The sequence below is a fragment of the Schistocerca nitens genome, chromosome 6, assembly GCF_023898315.1.
Source record: "Schistocerca nitens isolate TAMUIC-IGC-003100 chromosome 6, iqSchNite1.1, whole genome shotgun sequence".
Classification (NCBI taxonomy): domain Eukaryota; kingdom Metazoa; phylum Arthropoda; class Insecta; order Orthoptera; family Acrididae; genus Schistocerca; species Schistocerca nitens.
Window position 1 is genome coordinate 367,180,925 of NC_064619.1, and position 24,925 is coordinate 367,205,849.

Genomic DNA, 24,925 nt, shown 5'->3' on the forward strand with positions numbered 1-24,925 from the left:
TCGATGTCCTCTGTCAATCCTACCTGGTAAGGATCCCACACCGCGCAGCAATATTCTAACAGAGTACGAATGAGTGTAGTGTAAGCTGTCTCTTTAGTGGACTTGTTGCATCTTCTAAGTGTCCTGCCAATGAACCGCAACCTTTGGCTCGCCTTCCCCACAATATTATCTATGTGGTCCTTCCAACTGAAGTTGTTCATAATTTTAACACCCAGGTACTTAGTTGAATTGACAGCCTTGAGAATTGTACTATTTATCGAGTAATCGAATTCCAACGGATTTCTTTTGGAACTCATGTGGATCACCTTACACTTTTCGTTATTTAGCGTCAACTGCCACCTGCCACACCATACAGCAATCTTTTCTAAATCGCTTTGCTACTGATACTGGTCTTAGGATGACCTTACTAGATGGTAAATTACAGCATCATCTGCGAACAACCTAAGGGAACTGCTCAGATTGTCACCCAGGTCATTTATATAGACCAGGAACAGCAGAGGTCCCAGGACGCCTCCCTAGGGAACACCTGATATCACTTCAGTTTTACTCGATGATTTGCCGTCTTTTACTACGAACTGCGACCTTCCTGACAAGAAATCACGAATCCAGTCGCACAACTGAGACGATACCCCATAGGCCTGCAGCTTGATTAGAAGTCGCTTGTGAGGAACGGTGTCAAAAGCTTTCCGGAAATCTAGAAATATGGAATCAACTTGAGATCCCCTGTCGATAGCGGCCATTACTTCATGCGAATAAACAGCTAGCTGTGTTGCACAAGAATGATGTTTTCTGAAACCATGCTGATTACGTATCAATAGATCGTTCCCTTCGAAGTATAAGCAGTATGTGTCATTAGCTTACAAACCATCAGTAAACATGGTTCCAAAACCTTCCACTGAATCTGCAGCTCAGTAACACACATTGGGTGCAGCACTGGATCAAAATCTACTTGGATCCATGTATTTTGGGTGGACGTTAACAAAAAATGTAGTTGGCTGCCATTACCACAATGAAATACCCCACTCCCAAAAGGCGTTTCCAGCTAATATATTGCAAATGCAAGACAGACTGCCAAGATCAGAGAGGTGTAGGTGAGCAAGACTGTTATGCATGAAACTGTGCCAGTAATGTAAAGGGTCATGCTTCAGGACAAAGACAATTTTGATACAGAAGATGAACATGATCTGGATAAGTCCCTTGCAGTATCATTGTCATAGGAGCTTCTCCTTGTCACCTTCATCTCTTGAATGTTTCACTTCTTTGTACAAATGAAGCACTTTTTCCTCCACTTAGCATGATCAGTAGAATGATTTAAAAATTTTGGAGCAGCCATACAAGATTAACTTGATTCATGTGTTGGCCTTCAATGACTCCTACATGCAGCTCTACTGTGACATTCCACAATAATGCAGCCAAATGTTTGCCATTTGAAGCATCAGATTAGGTTTGGGATGTGTGGCCAAACTTTATGGTGGATATAAACTGCAGTAATATGTTAAAGTAGTACAGGTGTACTGAAGGTTAACATAAATACTGATGTTTTCCCATTACAACCATTTACTTTTCTCATAAATTTTTCATTTCTGTAGCACCATTGTTTTCCATTGTTCTTGTAATTCTTTGGGATCTGTCCAATACATCTGGACAGATAACTACACTCTTGCTAGAGAAAAGAGGATTATCCATTTTGGCTATTATATGGTAGCTGCCTAATGAAATGAATATATTGTAGTATTGGCTGCAAGACTCAGTCTGGAGTATTTCAGCTGCCCAGTACTAGTTTCCTTCCCATCAGGGGTATTTTTTGTGAGATTTGGCTCCAAAGTAATCCTGTGAGTAACTAGAAAAGTAACTCAGGCAGGGCCATAGCTCAGTTAACCTGAGCAAGCCTTGTGCAGCTTGAGCATGGCAAGTGTCCCAGAGGTTGCTCATTGTCACTATCTATCCCTCCCACACACCTCATGGGCATGTAGCACAACTTGAGGGTCTTTTCCTCCTTCTTTCTTTCTAATTATGGGGAGAGAGATATGAACCTTTCTTGTAAGCTTGTGGTTAATCTAGATCCCTATTTGTTTCAAAAGCTTGGAAATCCTTTATCAAGAGAGCAGCCATAAAGCACATTTTGATTTCAGCAGATCACCATCTACTAAACCTCCAGCAAAATACATGAGAGATATTCACAAGCTGTGTTCAGTGTACTGTAGCCATAACCATCCTACTTGGATTGAGCATGTTCCCAGTTTTTGTCATTAACAGCTTGCAGTACTCCACCAGTAGACTCTCGTCATATATTCAATTAAAAAAAAAGCTTAACTTCCACAATTTACATTTATTTCTGCACTGGAAAATGATGCTATAGTGAAAAAGGTAATGAAAAAGCACGGGGAACCTGGAAAAAAATAAGACACAATAGTAGGGTGAAAAAGAAATAAGAGAAAATTGGGGATTTATTTTTGATGAAAGCACATGAAAAATCTAAACTAATGACTGCTGAGTTAAAGAAATTCTTCGACATATACATATAACCATCCAAATCTGCCAATACTATACTATCTATGTCATTCCGTTACTGTGTTAATGAAGACTAAGCAGTTTATTTTACTATGATACTATTCTGTGATGCTTGTTCTCAAAGATTAATGATGTGGAAAATACTCATTTCTTTGGAATAAAAACTTGTAACTTTTCATTGTTAGTGTGAATGAATAAGTTAGAATGATATCCAGAAATGATAAAAGGGACTGTGAGGGATGAATGACAGAAAACACCAAAAGTTATGGGGAGATGAAATGAGCATCAAAATCCCAAGTTCGGGAAGTAATAAAATATAAAATAACATAGAACAAATGTTTATAATATAAGCTTTCTGTAGCATAGATATGGTAAAAAGATTCATTAGATGGAATGATTGAGAGACTAATAAAAAATTTTTAATGGAATGTTATTCTACATTGAACTATTTTATAAATTACTTGACTGGCAGAAGCACATACTCGTTAGTGATTCATCATTCCTTCCAGCTTTCACCACTGGGGTACTGTACCTCCATTTTGTGTTATGGTGAAGCAGCAATAATTTCTATTACAGGTGCTTTGATTCTCTGTAGTGTAGAAAAGGGGCACTGTTCATGGCAGAAATCGATTCTGGTGAGATTTAGTAAACAGTATTCTCACCTGAGAATGGCGACCTTCGGTACTTGAAACAGCAAATGAGCCACGCATATCTCACAATCACAACTAGGTGCTAAGGAGTAATTACAATTGGAAGGATGTAAGAATCTTAGTCTTAAAACACAATGGTATTGGACCAACCTATCAAGAAGGTGAAGGTGAGCAATAGCCATTAGGTAGGATGGCTGAAGATTAATTTCTAGGGCTCACTGATCTTTCCATTTGACAGAAGGGTGCATGGGGTGTGAGCTGTGATTGGGAGACTGTCTTTCCTGTCTATATTCTTTCTTTCATCAGTCTCAATATCCCTGATCAAAGTTTTTCTTTCCTTCCTTCCTTCCTCTATGGGGTAACCTGCTATTAACCCTCTTTCCACCTTCACATGGCCTATCAAAATTCCGTAAAGCATTATTTTCTAATTTTTGAATGTATTCTGAGGACATGGACGACACAAACCTTCAACACATAGCACACATCATGCCCTCTAGGTGGGACTGCCAAAATTACATCACTTACTGTCCTGTGGTGTGGAAGCTTTGCAAACTGTGGCATTCTGACACGGAAGACTGTCAAATCCCTGCATATCCATCAATAATCAATTAAATTGCACCAAACGAAATAGTAGTGATTTGGTTCTTATGTATGGGAAATCTTACTGAAACTGCCTTCCAGGTACTTTATTTTCAATGAAAGTAGAATGTTACGAATATAATAGAGGGAAACATTCCACGTGGGAAAAATATATCTAAAAACAAAGATGATGTGACTTACCGAACGAAAGTGCTGGCAGGTCGATAGACACACAAACAAACACAAACATACACACGAAATTCAAGTTTTTGCAACAAACTGTTGCTTCATCAGGAAAGAGGGAAGGAGAGGGAAAGACAAAAGGATGTGGGTTTTAAGGAAGAGGGTAAGGAGTCATTCCAATCCCCGGAGTGGGAAGACTTACCTTGGGGGAAAAAAGGACAGGTATACACTCGCACACACACGTCTGCTTGTGTCTGGGTATGTGCGGATGGATATGTGTGTGTGTGTGCGCGCGCGAGTGTATACCTGTCCTTTTTTCCCCCAAGGTAAGTCTTTCCGCTCCCAGGACTGGAATGACTCCTTACCCTCTTCCTTAAAACCCACATCCTTTTGTCTTTCCCTCTCCTTCCCTCTTTCCTGATGAAGCAACAGTTTGTTGCGAAAGCTTGAATTTCGTGTGTATGTTTGTGTTTGTTTGTGTGTCTATTGACCTGCCAGCACTTTCGTTCGGTAAGTCACATCATCTTTGTTTTTAGATAAAGTAGAATGTTAAATGCACGTGTTACAAGATTTGTTACAACAGAACATTGCAGGAGAAAACGTACAAGATAATGCAGGAATGTGGTTCATGAAGGTGCAGTCTGCAAGAGAAAGCATGAATAAACTTTGCATAGCTTGGCAGAAATTGCCAAAAATACCACTGCTGTGTCACCAAATGTCACAGCCACATGAGCACTGTTCATGGTCATGTGAATGTCATCCAATCATTTTCAGCTGCACGTAGTCTGTGAACTGCAGTGTCCATGTGTAAGATGTGCTTCCCTTACCACTATGCTTTGCATTTCTTTTTTTCTCTTTCTGGTCTGTGCAATTTCGGGTCCTATTACTTCATTTGCTCAAATTATTCATGAGAGACCACCGTGTATCTGGTTGAAATTTCTTGTTAATTATAAACAAAACTGACAATTATAGTCACCTCTCACATTCCTCATTTGTCAATCTTTTTAAATGCTCTGTCCAAAATATGTTCATTGTCAGTAAAATTTAGCTCCAGACTGAATGCAACCACTATTTCATCCGCTATTCATTAACAAGGATAATGGAATGTAGTCAAATTAAGTCGGGTGATGCTGAGGGAATTAAATTAGGAAATGAGACACTTAAAGTAGTAAAGGAGTTTTGCTATTTGGGGAGAAAAATAACTGATGATGGTTGAAGTAGAGAGGATATAAAATGTAGACTGGCAATGGCAAGGAAAGCGGTTCTGAAGAAAGAAATTTGTTAACATCGAGTATAGATTTAAGTGTCAGGAAGTCGTTTCTGCAAGTATTTGTATGGAGTGTAGCCATTTATGGGAGTGAAACATGGACGATAAATAGTTTGGACAAGAAGAGAATTGAAGCTTTCGAAATGTGGTGCTACAGAAGACTGCTGAAGATTAGATGGGTAGATCACATAACTAATGAGGAGGTACTGAATAGAATTGGGGAGAAGAGGAGTTTGTGGCACAACTTGACAAGAGGAAGGGACCGGTTGGTAGGACATGATCTGAGGTATCAAGGGATCACAAATTTAGCATTGGAGAACAGCGTGGAGGGTAAAAATCGTAGCGGGAGACCAAGGGATGAATACACTAAGCAGATTCAGAAGGATGTGGGTTGCAGTAAGTACTGGAAGATGAAGCAGCTTGCACAGGATAGAGTAGCATGGAGAGCTGCATCAAACCAGTCTCAGGACTGAAGACCCCAACAACAACAACAACATTCATGAACACAAATTTATAGCTCCACAGCTATATCAGTGACCTTCAATTACATTAATATTTGATTATCAGTTTAATTTTCATTGTTGTTGTTGTGGTCTTCAGTTCGGAGACTGGTTTGATGCAGCTCTCCATGCTACTCTATCCTGTGCAAGCTTCTTCATCTCCCACTACCTACTGCAACCTACATCCTTCTGAATCTGCTTAGTGTATTCATCTCTTGGTCTCCCTCTACGATATTTACCCTCCACGCTACCCTCCAATGCTAAATTTGTGATCCCTTGATGCCTCAAAACATGTCCTACCAACCGATCCCTTCTTCTAGTCAAGTTGTGCCACAAACTTCTCTTCTCCCCAATCCTATTCAATACCTCCTCATTAGTTACGTGATCTACCCACCTTATCTTCAGCATTCTTCTGTAGCACCACATTTCGAAAGCTTCTATTCTCTTCTTGTCCAAACTGGTTAGCGTCCATGTTTCACTTCCATACATGGCTACACTCCATACAAATACTTTCAGAAACGACTTCCTGACACTTAAATCTATACTCAATGTTAACAAATTTCTCTTCTTCAGAAACGATTTCCTTGCCATTGCCAGTCTACATTTTATATCCTCTCTACTTCAACCATCATCAGTTATTTTGCTCCCCAAATACCAAAACTCCTTTACTACTTTAAGTGTCTCATTTCCTAACTCAGCATCACCCGACTTAATTCGACTACATTCCATTATCCTCGTTTTGCTTTTGTTGATGTTCGTCTTATACACTCCTTTCAAGACACTGTCCATTCCGTTCAACTGCTCTTCCAAGTCCTTTGCTGTTTCTGACAGAATTACAATGTCATCGGCGAACCTCAAAGTTTTTACTTCTTCTCCATGAATTTTAATACCCACTCCGAATTTTTCTTTTGTTTCCTTTACTGCTTGCTCAATATACAGATTGAATAACATCGGGGAGAGGCTACAACCCTGTCTCATTCCTTTCCCAACCACTGCTTCCCTTTCATGCCCCTCGACTCTTATAACTGCCATCTGGTTTCTGTACAAATTGTAAATAGCCTTTCACTCCCTGTATTTTACCCCTGCCACCTTCAGAATTTGAAAGAGAGTATTGCAGTTAACGTTGTCAAAAGCTTTCTCTAAGTCTACAAATGCTAGAAACGTAGCTTTGCCTTTTCTTAATCTTTCTTCTAAGGTAAGTCGTAAGGTTAGTATTGCCTCACGTGTTCCAACATTTCTACGGAATCCAAATTGATCTTCCCCGAGGTCCGCTTCTACCAGTTTTTCCATTCATCTGTAAACAATTCGCGTTAGTATTTTGCAGCTGTGACTTATTAAACTTACAGTTCCGTAATTTTCGCATCTGTCAACACCTGCTTTCTTTGGGATTGGAATTATTATATTCTTCTTGAAGTCTGTGGGTATTTCGCCTGTCTCATACATCTTGCTCACCAGATGGTAGAGTTTTGTCATGACTGGCTCTCCCAAGGCCATCAGTAGTTCTAATGGAATGTTGTCTACTCCCGGGGCCTTGTTTCGACTCAGGTCTTTCAGTGCTCTGTCAAAATCTTCACGCAGTATCTTATCTCCCATTTCATCTTCATCTACATCCTCTTCCATTTCCATAATATTGTCCTCAAGTACATCGCCCTTGTATAAACCCTCTATATACTCCTTCCACCTTTCTGCCTTCCCTTCTTTGCTTAGAACTGGGTTGCCATCTGAGCTCTTGATATTCATACAAGTGGTTCTCTTCTCTCCAAAGGTCTCTTTAATTTTCCTGTAGGCAGTATCTATCTTACCCCTAGTGAGACAAGCCTCTACATCCTTACATTTGTCCTCTAGCCATCCCTGCTTAGCCATTTTGCACTTCCTGTCGATCTCATTTTTGAGACGTTTGTATTCCTTTTTGCCTGCTTCATTTACTGCATTTTTATATTTTCTCCTTTCATCAATTAAATTCAATATTTCTTCTGTTACCCAAGGATTTCTATTAGCCCTCGTCTTTTTACCTACTTGATCCTCTGCTGCCTTCACTACTTCATCCCTCAGAGCTACCCATTCTTCTTCTACTGTATTTCTTTCCCCCATTCCTGTCAATTGTTCCCTTATGCTCTCCCTGAAACTCTCTACAACCTCTGGTTCTTTCAGTTTATCCAGGTCCCATCTTCTTAAATTCCCACCTTTTTGCAGTTTCTTCAGTTTCAATCTGCAGGTCGTAACCAATAGATTGTGGTCAGAATCCACATCTGCCCCTGGAAATGTCTTACAATTTAAAACCTGGTTCCTAAATCTCTGTCTTACCATTATATAATCTATCTGATACCTTTTAGTATCTCCAGGATTCTTCCAGGTATACAACCTTCTTTTATGATTCTTGAACCAAGTGTTAGCTATGATTAAGTTATGCTCTGTGCAAAATTCTATAATTCTATAATATATAATATAAATTCTCTAATTTTCATTATACATAGTATACTCAGTCACTATGGTAACACCTGGTAGATCTGAGTTATTCAGAATGCACTATCTCTAGAGTAAACATGGAAAATTGACAGTTAACAGAAATTCTGATTTAAAATGATTTCCAACACTTACTGGGCCCATTAGTACTGCTATGTTGTGATCAAGCTGTAGTGTGTCCATATTTCCTTAGCCACATGGCTTGGAAACTTGTCTATTACCTCACATTCAGTGAGTGCTTGTCCTCACAATGGTGAGTGAGGAGGCTGCTGGCCACGTTTCTGCACTGCTTGTAAGGTGAGTGTTGGAGAATAAATGCCACTCACGTGGGTTTGCCACACAGATGCAATTTTCTAGTATGAGGACATGGTCATAAAAATGATCATGGGCAATGACATTTCAAGTGACTGAAAACTCATGATTATATGTTACAATAAACAATCCCATGAATGTAATTGTACTTCTATGCAACACACATTGGAAGTTAAAACTGTGTGCCCAAAAAAGTACTTTTTGTGGCCAGTATAGTACAAATTTTGCTCTTCATGCATGCCTCGTGGATCAACTCAAAGCTTCAACTAGTCATTTATTACAAGGAGTTAGGGGTTCTCCACAAAATCAGTGTTGTTACAAATATTGAGCTATACTGCTCATTAAGTACACACTGTGTTGGCCATTCAAGAGAAGTTAAAACTGTGGGTTCAATTAGGACTTGAAGTATATACTTATTTTTCATTGGAAATGCACATAGACTCAGTAGTTGCAATAATTCAACCTTATGTATGAGTATTTTAAGACTTTTTATTCTAGAGAAGTACATTACACACTTATGTTACCAACTCACTCAAACCACTGACTTCACCTAATAGATTATAGACCTTGAGCATTAACAGAAGCAGTTGGAGGAAAATGAAAGCCGTAACTTGCAACTAACTTCCTCTCATTACTTCATAACTCTGTATATGATCTCCAAAAGAGCACACAATTTTCACTTTTCATATAAGGTATACACCAATCAACTAGAACATTATGACCACTTACATAATAGCTGGTATGTCTGCCTTTGGCTTTGGTAACAATGGTGATGCATCATGGCATGGAAGCAATGAGGCCTTGGTAGGTTGATGGATGTAGTTGGCACCACATCTGCACAAACAGGTCACCTAATTTCCATAAATTCCGGGGAAGGGGAATGATGAGCTCTGAGGACATCCCAGATAGGTTCAATCGGATTCAGATCCCCACGAGTTGTGTTCTTCAAACAACCCCATCATACTCCTGGCCTTGTGACATGGCACATCATCTTGTTTAAAACTGCCACTGCCATCAGGACACATGACTGTCACAAAGGGGCGTACACGACCTTTAACCAATGTACGATACTCCTTGGCTGTCCTCATGCCTTGCATGAGCTCCACTGGACCCATAGATACCTTTGTGAATGTACCCCAAAGCATATTGGAGGCACCACCAACTTGTCTCCATCCAACAGTACAGATTTCAAGCAGCTGTCCCCCTGGAAGATGACTGATTCATGCTCTCCCATCAGCATGATGAAGGAGGTATCAGCATTCATCAGACCATGCAACACTCTGCCACTATGCCAAGATCCAATGCTGACACACGTGCCCATTTCAGTCGTAGTTTCCGATGGCATGTTGTTAACATTGGCACATGCTTGGGTCATCAGTTGTGGAGGCCCATCATTAGGAGTGCTCAGTACATTGTATATTCAGGCACACTTGTACTCTGCTCAGCAATAAAGTCTAATGTTAGTTCCACCATAGTTTGCCACCTGTCCTGTTTTGACAGTCTGCCAAGCCTACAACATCTGACATCTGTATTGAGGGGTTGCCACCCAACCCCATGATGTCTGGATGTGGTTTCACCTTTATTTCGCCATGTGTTGAAGACAGTCACCACAGCTCCTCCAACAACTGACAAGTTGTGCAGCTTCTGAAATGCTTGTGCCGAGCCTCTTAGGCATCACATTCTGCCCTTGGTCAAACTTAGATAGATCATACACATTCCCCGTTCTTCACATGGAGAGCATGCTCACTGATACTATGTGCACTGTATGTGTGTCTGATGAGCAGTCATTCCTCATCAGGTGACACTGCTATTCTCTGGATGGGTTTCTATCAATGACAGGTCAGTGGTCGTAATGTTCTGGCTGATCAGTATAATCTCAGATATAATCTCAGAACATTAATTCAATTTTGATTCCAAAGACACTGTGGAGTGTTGAAAGGACTGCTGATTACTTTCTTCTCTGATGTACTTTGGTTTCCTTTGAATTAAGCCATACCACACTGAAAAACCTTTTGGTTACCATTCATATTTTTAAGCTTTGGTTTACATTATGAGAACTAATAATCTCCTACACAACATGTTATGCAGTTCACTAATGTAATCTATCTCTGTTAGTTGGAAGCAAAGTATTAACAAACTATAACATCAATGTAAAACTCTACACCACCTTCTGGAGATCATAAACTCCACCTCTCTTAACTCATCTAAGAATGATTATCATACTCTGCATTGCATAACAAAAGCTATGGATAATATTTATTGATGTTCCATTGTGCTTCTCTTAAAATATGGAACTTTAATTCAGCATACTGTACTTACACTAATCAACATTTCTGAATACAAGTTTTAACATATGCCACAAATTTTAAATGCAGTATCAATGCTTTAATAAGTGAATGAGTGATTCAGCTACCACAACCACAGACGATATGGCTTACTACTGAGCATGTGTTACATACCATTTTCATTATATGGAGAAGAATGTGCTCTAAACTTACCTCATACTTTTAATATCTACATATGGCTGAATATCTTGAATTTCATTTATGACACGAGTATAATATCCAAATTTTTCATCATACGCAAGTAATGTAGGGTTGTTGGCAGCAAACCTTTCATTTGTTAGAGTCTTATCAAACATCCAAAGTTTTCTGAATTTTCGCCACCTTTAAAAAAATCATTGCAGCAATTAAATTCCATTTCCATGAGAATAATTATTAAATCATAGAACACATTAACATGTCACATCATCATAGGTACAAGTAAATAATTTCATACACTCCATGTATGAAAAATAAACAAAACACATCAAAGCTGAATACTTTCTGACAACCAGTGACAATGCTGTACAATCAAATGGAAACACTATTAACAGCAAACAGAAGCTCTATAACCACTGATTTCCAAGTCAAGTTTTGATCAGTATGCACATACAGGAATTTTGAACATCAGTTTTACAAGGTTAACCAAGAAAGTAAATTTCCATATTTTTTAAAACAAATACAACATACTTACATTAAAAACTTTACTGCCAACAGGCATAAGAATGTTTGAGCTATTTTCAACATCGTCACCAAAAGTATTGAGTCACTTGTGATATCGTGGGATCAACTTTTGTATTCCTGTGTCATAGAAATCTGCCACCTGTGAAAGGAACCAGTGTGTGACAGTCATCTTCAGCTCTTCATTGTTGTCAAAACACTGGCTGGAGGACAGAAATTTCTTGAGGTGCATGAAAAGACAGAAATCACTGAGAGAAAGATCAGGACTGTATGCTGGATTACCAAGCAGCTCCCAGCAAAACTTCTGCAAAAACATCTGCTGTGTACTGAGCTGTATGGGGATGACCACTGCCATGGAGTAGCACAAGACTTGCAGTAAGTATTCCACACCTCTTGTTCTGAATGATACATCACAGTTTCCGCAATGCTTCACGGTAATGATCAGTGTTCACTGTTTCACTTCTGGGCAGGAAGTCAATGGAAAGAATCCCTTACCATCCCAGTACACTGTGCACATCACTTTTTGCACAGTCTGTCTGAATTGCATCATGACGAGAGATCCACTGTGATGCCAGTATATTGACTGCTGCTTGCTTTCCAGGGTCAAGTGAGAAATCCATGTCTCATTGCCCATGATGATCCTGTCAAGGAACTTGTCACTTTCATCATGATATCTCTGCAGAAATGTCAGTGCTGCTCCATAGTGTTTCATTTTGTGCTTGAGTGTCAGGCTTTTTAGCAATCACCTGGCACAAAATTTCTTGAACAGCAGGTGCTTAGTGACAATTTCATGCAACAGGGATTATGATGTCTACAGAAAATGGCTGCTGAGCTCCATAATCGTGAAGTGATGGTTCCCCAGGATGCACTGCTGCACCATCTCAACCAGGTGGTCATTGATGAGGGGTGGTTGCTCACTATGCTCTTCATCGTGCACACTTTGACAACCTTAAAAAAAAAATCCTACACGAGTGATGCACCATCTGTTTGTTCATGACATTCTGACCATTGACCTGACAGAGATAATAATGAATTTCAACGGGCACTATGTTTTGTGCATTAAAGAACCTTATCACTGACTGAACCTCACATGCAAGGGGAGAACGAATAAGAGATGCCATTTTGGGGCACTGCTGCCACAGTACTAGCACCAGGTGGGACCTGTCTGGCCATCATTTGATTGTCATTTCATAGATCTATTGCATTTGTGCAATTTTGCTGGCTAAATACATCAAATTTAAAAGAAACAACATCGGGAAACTTACTTTCTGGATATGGCACATACTTACGTCTTTTCCCCATTCTGTATTACTTTGATGATATATCCTGATCTGAACAAAACTGAATGAACCACAATTTTTCCAAGGTAAAGTGATAAAGAACCAATCAGTAATACCTTCGATATGAAAAAACATGGGTTAAAATTGTATGGGCATATTAAAAGAATGGAACCAACCAGATCAACTACACAAACTGTGAAATTCTATGGAACTTTTTTAGGTTAGATGGCCTCGGGCAAGTACAGAAAGGGCAGCAGCCTCAAAGGGTGCGGAGCAAAGTCAGGACATGCGGGGACCAAGCAGCAATCGGTATTGTAATTGTAAACTGTCGAAGCTGCGTTGGTAAAGTACCTGAACTTCAAGCGCTGATAGAAAGCACCGAAGCTGAAATCATTATAGGTACAGAGAGCTGGCTTAAGCCAGAGATAAATTCTGCCGAAATTTTTACAGAGGTACAGACGGTGTTTAGGAAGGATAGATTGCATGCAACCGGTGGTGGAGTGTTTGTCGCTGTTAGTAGTAGTTTATCCTGTAGTGAAGTAGAAGTGGATAGTTCCTGTGAATTATTATGGGTGGAGGTTACACTCAACAACCGGGCTGGGTTAATAATTGGCTCCTTTTACCGACCTCCCGACTCAGCAGCGTTAGTGGCAGAACAACTGAGAGAAAATTTGGAATACATTTCGCATAAATTTCCTCAGCATGTTATAGTCTTAGGTGGAGATTTCAATTTACCAGATATAGACTGGGACACTCAGATGTTTAGGACGGGTGGTAGGGACAGAGCATCGAGTGACATTATACTGAGTGCACTATCCGAAAATTACCTCGAGCAATTAAACAGAGAACCGACTCGTGGAGATAACATCTTGGATCTACTGGTAACAAACAGACCCGAACTTTTCGACTCTGTAAGTGCAGAACACGGAATCAGTGATCATAAGGCCGTTGTAGCATCCCTGAATATGGAAGTTAATAGGAATATAAAAAAAGGGAGGAAGGTTTATCTGTTTAGCAAGAGTAATAGAAGGCAGATTTCAGACTACCTAACAGATCAAAACGAAAATTTCTGTTCCGACACTGACAATGTTGAGTGTTTATGGAAAAAGTTCAAGGCAATCGTAAAATGCGTTTTAGACAGGTATGTGCCGAGTAAAACTGTGAGGGACGGGAAAAACCCACCGTGGTACAACAACAAAGTTAGGAAACTACTGCGAAAGCAAAGAGAGCTTCACTCTAAGTTTAAATGCAGCCAAAACCTCTCAGACAAACAGAAGCTAAGCGATGTCAAAGTTAGCGTAAGGAGGGCTATGCGAGAAGCGTTCAGTGAATTCGAAAGTAAAATTCTATGTACAGACTTGACAGAAAATCCTAGGAAGTTCTGGTCTTACGTTAAATCAGTAAGTGGCTCGAAACAGCATATCCAGACACTCCTGGATGATGATGGCATTGAAACAGAGGATGACACGCGTAAAGCTGAAATACTAAACACCTTTTTCCAAAGCTGTTTCACAGAGGAAGACCGCAATGCAGTTCCTTCTCTAAATCCTCGCACAAACGAAAAAATGGCTGACATCGAAATAAGTGTCCAAGGAATAGAAAAGCAACTGGAATCACTCAACAGAGGAAAGTCCACTGGACCTGACGGCATACCAATTCGATTCTACACAGAGTACGCGAAAGAACTTGCCCCCCTTCTAACAGCCGTGTACCGCAAGTCTCTAGAGGAACGGAGGGTTCCAAATGATTGGAAAAGAGCACAGGTAGTCCCAGTCTTCAAGAAGGGTCGTCGAGCAGATGCACAAAACTATAGACCTATATCTCTGACGTCGATCTGTTGTAGAATTTTAGAACATGTTTTTTGCTCGAGTATCATGTCGTTTTTGGAAACCCAGAATCTACTATGTAGGAATCAACATGGATTCCGGAAACAGCGATCGTGTGAGACCCAACTCGCGTTATTTGTTCATGAGACCCAGAAAATATTAGATACAGGCTCCCAGGTAGATGCCATTTTCCTTGAATTCCGGAAGGCGTTCGATACAGTTCCGCACTGTCGCCTGATAAACAAAGTAAGAGCCTACGGAATATCAGACCAGCTGTGTGGCTGGATTGAAGATTTTTTAACAAACAGAACACAGCATGTTGTTATCAATGGAGAGACGTCTACAGACGTTAAGGTAACCTCTGGCGTGCCACAGGGGAGTGTTATGGGACCATTGCTTTTCACAATATATATAAATGACCTAGTAGATAGTGTCGGAAGTTCCATGCGGCTTTTCGCGGATGATGCTGTAGTATACAGAGAAGTTGCAGCATTAGAAAATTGTAGCGAAATGCAGGAAGATCTGCAGCGGATAGGCACTTGGTGCAGGGAGTGGCAACTGTCCCTTAACATAGACAAATGTAATGTATTGCGAATACATAGAAAGAAGGATCCTTTATTGTATGATTATATGATAGCGGAACAAACACTGGTAGCAGTTACTTCTGTAAAATATCTGGGAGTATGCGTGCGGAACGATTTGAAGTGGAATGATCATATAAAATTAATTGTTGGTAAGGCGGGTACCAGGTTGAGATTCATTGGGAGAGTCCTTAGAAAATGTAGTCCAGCAACAAAGGAGGTGGCTTACAAAACACTCGTTCGACCTATACTTGAGTATTGCTCATCAGTGTGGGATCCGTACCAGATCGGGTTGACGGAGGAGATAGAGAAGATCCAAAGAAGAGCGGCGCGTTTCGTCACAGGGTTATTTGGTAACCGTGATAGCGTTACGGAGATGTTTAATAAACTCAAGTGGCAGACTCTGCAAGAGAGGCGCTCTGCATCGCGGTGTAGCTTGCTCGCCAGGTTTCGAGAGGGTGCGTTTCTGGATGAGGTATCGAGTATATTGCTTCCCCCTACTTATACCTCCCGAGGAGATCACGAATGTAAAATTAGAGAGATTAGAGCGCGCACGGAGGCTTTCAGACAGTCGTTCTTCCCGCAAACCATTAGCGACTGGAACAGGAAAGGGAGGTAATGACAGTGGCACGTAAAGTGCCCTCCGCCACACACCGTTGGGTGGCTTGCAGAGTATGAATGTAGATGTAGAAAATAAAAATTGAAACAATAAAATGGAATGTCATTGTAAAAGAAGACCCAAAGGACATGGGAATAACACAACTTGATATGTAGAAAATTAATAACTGGACAGTTAGCAAGGAAGGAAAGCTCGAGAAGACCAGAACAACTTAGTCTGATAACCAGAAAAGAGCTCGTTCTGAGAGTATGAAAGTGTTATGACACAAAAGTTTAAATAACATGTTAAAAATGCTCCTTGTAGTACATCACATGGTCCAGTAGTGCACAAACATGAATAACAGCAACAATACTTTTTAATATTTCATTAATTGCACCTTCCGTTGTTTAGGACTGTTGGACATGATTTGATGCTTGCATCATCAGTGAAGAGCACTATTCTGCACTTTAGAAGTGTAAGACTGGAGGTCATTTAAATATAACGAAAACAACAGTGGTCCCAGAACTGAAACATGTGGAACACCAGTAATAAGAAGATACATCATCAGGGTTGCACACTATCTAACATGACTCTTTACTTATTATCAGGTAAACATTACATGAAACACATAGTCATAGTACTTCAAACACAATAAGCTCCAAAATAATGTTGTGATTTGCACACTCAAATGCCTTAAATAAATCACAAAAAATCTAGGAGGTGAAATATTGCTATTCATATATTTTAATATATTCTCAGTGAAATGATAGATGGCATGTTCAGTGGCAGAGCCCTTCTGGAACTGAAACTGTGACAAACTCAGTATCTTATATTTGCAGATACGCTTAAACAATCTTTTTCCATACTTTAGAAAAGAAGGTTAATAGTAAAATAGGACAAGAGTTATCTCTCCTACTACCTTTCTTAATTAGTAGTCTAACAACAGCATATTTCAGACTGGCTGCAAAGATATCTTGTAAAAATAAAGCACAATATTGTGGCTGATTACAGTAGCTATAAGAGAAGAACACACTTTTAATATTTTGCTTGAAATGTTCTAAACTCCACAAGAACTTTGCCCTTTAAGAGAATTAATTATTTTCCTGATATCCCTGAGGAAAGTAAGGGTCTTGTATCAGTGGCCAGAAACAGTAGTCATGTGCATCTGAGTTGTCCTGGAAAAAAAAAATATATATATAAGATGATGAGACTTACCAAACCAAAGCGCTGGCAGGTCGATAGACACACAAACAAACACAAATATACACACAAAATTCAAGCTTTCGCAACAAACTGTTGCCTCATCAGGAAAGAGGGAAGGAGAGGGAAAGACGAAAGGATGTGGGTTTTAAGGGAGAGGGTAAGGAGTCATTCCAATCCCGGGAGCGGAAAGACTTACCTTAGGGGGAAAAAAGGACAGGTATACACTCGCACACACACACATATCCATCCACACATACAGACACAAGCAGACATATTTAAAGACAAAGAGTTTGGGCAGAGATGTCAGTCGAGGTGGAAGAGTAGAGGCAAAGAAGTTGCTGAGAGACAGGTGAGGTATGAGTGGCGGCAACTTGAAATTAGCGGAGATTGAGGCCTGGCGGATAACGAGAAGAGAGGATATACTGAAGGGCAAGTTCCCATCTCCGGAGTTCGGATAGGTTGGTGTTGGTGGGAAGTATCCAGATAACCCGGACGGTGTAACACTGTGCCAAGATGTGCTGGCTGTGCACCAAGGCATGTTTAGCCACAGGGTGATCCTCATTACCAACAAACACTGTCTGCCTGTGTCCATTCATGCGAATGGACAGTTTGTTGCTGGTCATTCCCACATAGAATGCATCACAGTGTAGGCAGGTCAGTTGGTAAATCACGTGGGTGCTTTCACACGTGGCTCTGCCTTTGATCGTGTACACCTTCCGGGTTACAGGACTGGAGTAGGTGGTGGTGGGAGGGTGCATGGGACAGGTTTTGCACCGGGGGTGGTTACAAGGATAGGAGCCAGAGGGTAGGGAAGGTGGTTTGGGGATTTCATAGGGATGAACTAACAGGTTACGAAGGTTAGGTGGACGGCGGAAAGACACTCTTGGCGGAGTGGGGAGGATTTCATGAAGGATGGATCTCATTTCAGGGCAGGATTTGAGGAAGTCGTATCCCTGCTGGAGAGCCACATTCAGAGTCTGGTCCAGTCCCGGAAAGTATCCTGTCACAACACGTGGAATGTTTCCCTCTGTTATATATATATATATATATATATATATATATATATATATATATATATATATATATATATATATATGTGTGTGTGTGTGTGTGTGTGTGTGTGTGTGTGTGTGTGTGTGTGTGTGTGAGGGGGGGGGGGGGATCAACAAAATATTTTTGGATTACTGTTTCTCAGGAATCTTAGGGGGGGGGGGGGGGGGGGGGATCAACAAAATATTTTTGGATTACTGTTTCTCAGGAATCTTAGAAAAAAATGGAGTAACCATAACCATACAATGTTTTCTTTTCTTAAGACTTGTCTGAATGGTTTCCACTTTCTTTTCTTCCACTCCTTTTTCTGCTTTCATGGTTTGTGCACCCTCAATCACACTCTGGGGCACGTTAGATTCCTTTAAATTGTTGGTGTTTTTAAGTGCTTTCTTCAGTTTAGCAAAAGCAGTATAATTTGCATGTAATTGCCATCTATACCTAATCAGCTTGGAGTCAATGGGCACAGAAAGAAATGGGGTATTGTCCCAAAGCATCACTGTTTTGTCTTCTCATAATGTGTGTTTTGAAATGGAATTTTTTTCTCTCTATGTCTACATTTGCACAAGACAAAGTAAGAGGAGCCTTAAAACTTTTTCAAAAATCTGGATACTTTAAATCTTTGGATGATTAGCTTCTTTTTAAGAACTTCTGCTGCCAGCAACTGTCAGTATTTTTGTTACCTAAAGCTGAGTATCTTTTTCAAATTGTAGAACCTGCCACTCATCTCATCTAATATGTAATATTGCCAGGTATCAAACAGTGTCATTTTTGCAACCTTTAAAATGTCACTGTAGATTCTGCTCGTTATTCTTTCTTTCACATCCAAAAGCCTAAAGCTTTTCAGTGGTGCACTTGATAAGCATGTCTTTCATTCATATTTGCAAGTTGTGACAAAATGTTTTTGGGCACCCTTTAGAATCCACAACTTGTCACATTCTTCCAGTTTACTGAGCTCTTAAGTTACTTGCTCACTACCAGCTAGTCATCCAAGAGGAAGTAGATTATCCAATGTAAAGAATTGATTATGAAGAACTTCAGAAATACTCTTAATTTCTCTCAATAGCAGAAACCTTCAATACACAAGCCAAAAAGATTTGAATAATGTTTTTTATTTCTGTTTGCAACTTGTGAATCAAAGGTGTTGGGCTTTCAAAACATTGTGTTAACTCACTGAATAGTTCTGCAAATTAAATTATGAAATGAAGTTCTGCTTTCACTAACGGGTTTTTAAAGCATTGTAGAATATGGACTGAACAGTTGCAGAGTTATTTTTCAGATGGTTATGCTTAAGGAAGTAATATTGAATACCACAACATTGTTCCAAAATTCTGTAGGCTGAATGCCCCAAAAAATAAACTACCTTGTGACTGTATGTCTCAAAAACTTCATATGTGGAACGTTAAACTTCAGCTGAATTCCTTCAAATCCTTCCCAGCAGTTAGGCCAGCCCCAAAAATAATGGTAAAGATTGACCAGAAATTCCATTCATGTATCAATAGCAACATACCTTTACTACATACGCATTATACATTGTATGATGTTGCAAGTACTAGGTCTCCTGAACATCAGCATTTAAAATCTTAAATTTTTTTTTAATTGTCTTTAGGTCCATCTGATCCCAGTACAGGAATTTCTGGAGGTAAAGAAAAAAAATCATTTGGAGGGGATGGAATATCCAGTGCAAATACTGTGGGGTACTTCAAAGAAATCTCAAAACGTCTTAATAAGCTGACTAATTGCAGCATTAGAGAAAACTTGTATCCAACTGTTCTAAAATTTAGTGTCCTGAAACCAGTATATAAAAAGGGAAGTAAGGAAGATGCCTCTAACTGTAGACCAATATCATTAATTACTAACTTCAGTAATATATTCAGAAGTATAATCCTGCCCCAGCTTATTGCCTTTTTCACAAAACATTAACTGCTTATAGATCACCAGCATGGCTTTAGAAATGTGCTAAGAATGACCCCAATAGTAACACAGTTCTACCATGAAGTGTGCTGCCTGCTGGACCAGAGGATGCAAATTGCAGGTATATTTTTTGACCTGACATAAGTATTTGATACAGTAAACCATAGGTTACTTCTAAAACAACTGAAATCATATTATAGGGGGGATCCATTCATGTATCAATAGCAACATACCTGTTGAATTCTAACCAATGCACTAAACTGACAAACAGATTAGATGAAATAAATTTATAAACTTTCAAACCACCAGCAAAACAGCAGGACAAGGTGTACATCAGGGCTCAATCCTTGGTCCATTTCCTTTCCTCATGTATATTAATGACAGTTATAATGTAACACATTATTATTATTATTTCTTTCTTTTCTCAGACGTTATGTCTGCTTAAAAATGGAAAGCGACGCGGACCTTGATCAAGCGTGACTTCCTTTTAACTGTACGGTATATGTTATATTGCATTTAGGAACTTTCGGGTAATTGAACATGTATCAATAATTACGGATTTCTGTAGTTGTATATATAAGTTTGGATGTAGCTGTATTGCATTGATCTACTGGTGGATATTGTGTGGTATGACTCCTGTAGTTGATAGTATAATTGGTATAATCTCAACTTCATCCTGATGCCACATGTCCTTGACTTCCTCAGCCAGTTGGATGTATTTTTCAATTTTTTCTCCTGTTTTCTTTTGTATATTTGTTGTATTTGGTATGGATATTTCGATTAGTTGTGTTAATTTCTTCTTTTTAATGGTGAGTATGATGTCAGGTTTGTTATGTGGTGTTGTTTTATCTGTTATAATGGTTCTGTTCCAGTATAATTTGTATTCATCATTCTCCAGTACATTTTGTGGTGCATACTTGTATGTGGGAATGTGTTGTTTTATAAGTTTATGTTGTAAGGCAAGCTGTTGATGTATTATTTTTGCTACATTGTCATGTCTTCTGGGATATTCTGTATTTGCTAGTATTGTACACCGGCTTGTGATGTGATCTACTGTTTCTATTTGTTGTTTGCAAAGTCTTCATTTATCTGTTGTGGTATTGGGATCTTTAATAATATGCTTGCTGTAATATCTGGTGTTTATTGTTTGATCCTGTATTGCAATCATGAATCCTTCCGTCTCACTGTATATATTGCCTTTTCTTAGCCATGTGTTGGATGCGTCTTGAATGATGTGTGGCTGTGTTAGATGATACGGGTGCTTGCCATGTAGTGTTTTCTTTTTCCAATTTACTTTCTTCGTATCTGTTGATGTTATGTGATCTAAAGGGTTGTAGAAGTGGTTATGAAATTTCAGTGGTGTAGCCAATGTATTTATATGAGTGATTGCTTTGTGTATTTTGCTAGTTTATGCTCGTTCTAGAAAGAATTTTCTTAAATTGTCTACCTGTCCATAATGTAGGTTTTTTATGTCGATAAATCCCCTTCCTCCTTTCTGCTTAATGTGAATCTTTCTGTTGCTGAATGTATGTGATGTATTCTATATTTGTGGCATTGTGATCGTGTAAGTGTATTGAGTGCTTCTAGGTCTGTGTTACTCCATTTCACTACTCCAAATGAGTAGGTCAATATTGGTATAGCATAAGTATTTATAGCTTTGGTCTTGTTTCTTGCTGTCAATTCTGTTTTCAGTATTTTTGTTAGTCTTTGTCTATATTTTTCTTTTAGTTCTTCTTTAATGTTTGTATTATCTATTACTATTTTTTGTCTGTATCCTAGATATTTATAGGCATCTGTTTTTTCCATCGCTTCTGTGCAGTCGCTGTGGTTATCCAATATGTAATCTTCTTGTTTAGTGTGTTTTCCCTTGACAATGCTATTTTTCTTACATTTGTCTGTTCCAAAAGCCATATTTATATCATTGCTGAATACTTCTGTTATCTTTAGTAATTGGTTGAGTTGTTGGTTTGTTGCTGCCAGTAGTTTTAGATCATCCATGTATAGCAAATTTGTGATTTTGTGTGGGTATGTTCCAGTCATATTGTATCCATAATTTGTATTGTATTATAATTATTATTATTTCTTTCTTTTCTCCCTCATTCTTTTTTTCATAATAATTTTGTACCATAGATAACAATGCTACAGAAACAAAGGAGGTAGAGAGATGCTCTTCAATTGTTTAATTGCTTTAGATTTGTCTGTCTGTCTCTAAATTGGTAGTGGGTAGACATGTGACAAGTTCTGCCACATTGTTATTGTTCAGAAGTGTGTATTCTAATTGTGCAGTACAAAGTAGTAAAGAAAGTTATCAAGACAGCAAAGTTTATTCATTCATTCACAGCGATGATTCCCATCTGTTAATCTCTCCCTGACGCGCCGAGAATCCTGCATCTAAAGTATCGAAGCAGACAAGAATAATTTTCGTGAGCAGAAGAGGAGTGATCCAGAACCAGTATTGTCACACGGAGCTCTATTCACAATAGTGGTAATAAGAAAAAGAAGTACACAAATTTAAATTTGAACAAATGTCCTGAATATTGAAGGTCTGTTTACATTAGTGCCAGTTAAATTTCACTCAGGATATGCATACCTTCCAACTTTTTTCAATCATTCTTTTGAAATCTTCCTTTTAATTATTTAAGCAGAAAATTTTTGTTCAGTTTTAGAATATATATATTACAAATATATATATTACATTTTTTATCTCCCCTCCCCTGCCCCTATTCACAGTGTACAACCTTTTAACTCTCATATTATAAGCTATGCAGATGACACTTCACTCTTATTCTATGGCAAAGAATACAAAGAATTAGAATCTTTTGCTACTAGTGCTGTAAAAGAATTAACAAAAAATACTTCAATGATAAGGGTCTCCTCAAGACGAATGTCAGCAAATCTCAGTTACTGGTATTTAAAACTGGCAGTTCTCATCACACCAATGAAAGTAACAATAACAGAGAAGGAAAGATGCTACTCACCATATAGCGGAGATGCTGAGTCACGATAGGCACACAATTATAGCTTTCAGCCATTAAGGCCTTTGTGAGCAGTAGACACACACAAACACACGCAAACATACACTCACGCAAACACAACTTGCACACATGTCTGCAGTCTCAGAGAGCTGAACCACACTGCTCAGCTCTCTGAGACTGCAGACATGTGTGCAAGTCGCGTTTGCGTGAGTGTGTGTGTTTATGTGTATCTACTGCTGACAAAGACCTTAATGGCTAAAAGCTATAATTGTGTGAATCCTTTTGTTGTGCCTATCATGGCTCAGCATCTCCGCTATATGGTGAGTAGAAACTTTCCTTCTCTGGTATTGTAACATTCCATCCTGGATTTTCCATTGTTCAATGTAAGTAATACCTTGGCTACAGAAATGGGTGGTTGTAAATTCCTAGGTGTGTATGTGGATGAAAATCCACAGTGGACAAACCACAGTAATTTTGTGCGTGTAAAAGTATCTCCTTAGTTAGCTGATGAAAATAGCTCCTAGTCAAACATTAGAAATAGTTTACTATGGAACAATGGACACATTTTTTAACTATCACATTGAATTATGGAGCTGTGCAGCTGACATTCACTTAAAAAGAATATTGCTGTTGCAGAAATGAGCAATGAGACTTATAAATGAGGAACGCAAAAGAGAATCATGTTGTGAACTATTTGTGCATCACAAATACTTGAGTAGCCTAATATCCAACCTATCCAACCCAGACATCTGTCCTCCCCACCAAATTAGTTATCAGTAGTAGTTATCAGTAGTAGGAATTTCCCACTCAGTCCATTGGAGAAGTCCATCTCTTTCAGAACTATATGCGAGTATGATAAATTTCACACTGAAGTTCACTGTTCACTTCAGAAGTCGACAACTTGATATCAAAGTCAAACATTTGCTGAATTAAGTAATGTGGACCCATGGTAAGACTATACATGATCACATGAAATCCAGAATCAGGCATGGCAACTGCCTGTACCATATAATAAACATGCTAACCTGTATTTCAGGTTTTGAAGCATTTTTACCAGATTCATCCTGATAATTAACAGTTAAGTGAGTGCAATGGAACAATATGTTTCACTAGCTACAGAAGAAAAGTGTATAAGAAACATAGAGAGAAAAGGCTGTACTAGTTTGTGATCTACACTGCTCCATTTTTTCATGTATTGCAGGTAATTATCAATTGTTGGAAAGAATTATAATGTCAGAAATAATGTAACTGGCCTTAAGCTAATAATTTCTGAGATGCAGGACCTTAAGAAGTCGTAATGTAGGCCACATTACTGACTGAGAGATGGGCAAATTCTTAATCATTACTGATTGCCTCTGCTATTCTGCTGACAAAAACCAGGGTTGGTAGTTGGATTATTGGCTTAAGGACTGTATGAGACGGGGTTAGAGATTCACTATTCAAAAATACACACAAAACACAAGAAATTAAATATTAATGTAACATTTGAACTAACAAAGCAAACACATTTCCAAATTCAGTGCTGTGAATATAATCTTATAATTACAAAGGATAGTTGCTACTCCATAATTTAATCATAGCTAACACTTGGTTCAAGAATCATGAAAGAAGGTTGTATACATGGAAGAACCCTGGAGATACTAAAGGGTTTCACTTAGATTATATAATGGTATGACAGAGATTTAGGAACCAGGTTTTAAATTGTAAGACATTTCCAGGGGCACATGTGGACTCTGACCACAATCTATTGGTTATGAACTGTAGATCAAAATTGAAGAAACTGCAAAAAGGTGGGAATTTAAGGAGATGGGACATGGATAAACTAACTAAACCAGAGATTATACAGAGTTTCAGGGAGAGCATAAGGGAACAATTGACAGGAATGGGGGAAAGAAATACAGTAGAAGAAGAATGGGTAGCTCTGAGTGATGAAGTAGTAAAAGCAGCAGACGATTAAGTAGGTAAAAAGACGAGGGCTAATAGAAATCCTTGGGTAACAGAAGAAACATTGAATTTAATTGATGAAAGGAGAAA

At 39.0% G+C, this 24,925-nt stretch overlaps 1 protein-coding gene across 1 annotated transcript in view; it reads right to left on the reverse strand.

The window, feature by feature from the left end:
- Positions 1-24,925, reverse strand: part of LOC126263364 (dynein axonemal heavy chain 10) — a 1,742,213-nt gene that overhangs the window by 1,107,483 nt on the left and 609,805 nt on the right. Inside the window, exon 20 of the mRNA XM_049960456.1 lies at positions 10,964-11,131. Within this exon, the coding sequence (XP_049816413.1) occupies positions 10,964-11,131 (168 nt within the window). The remainder of the gene's footprint in view (positions 1-10,963; positions 11,132-24,925) is intronic.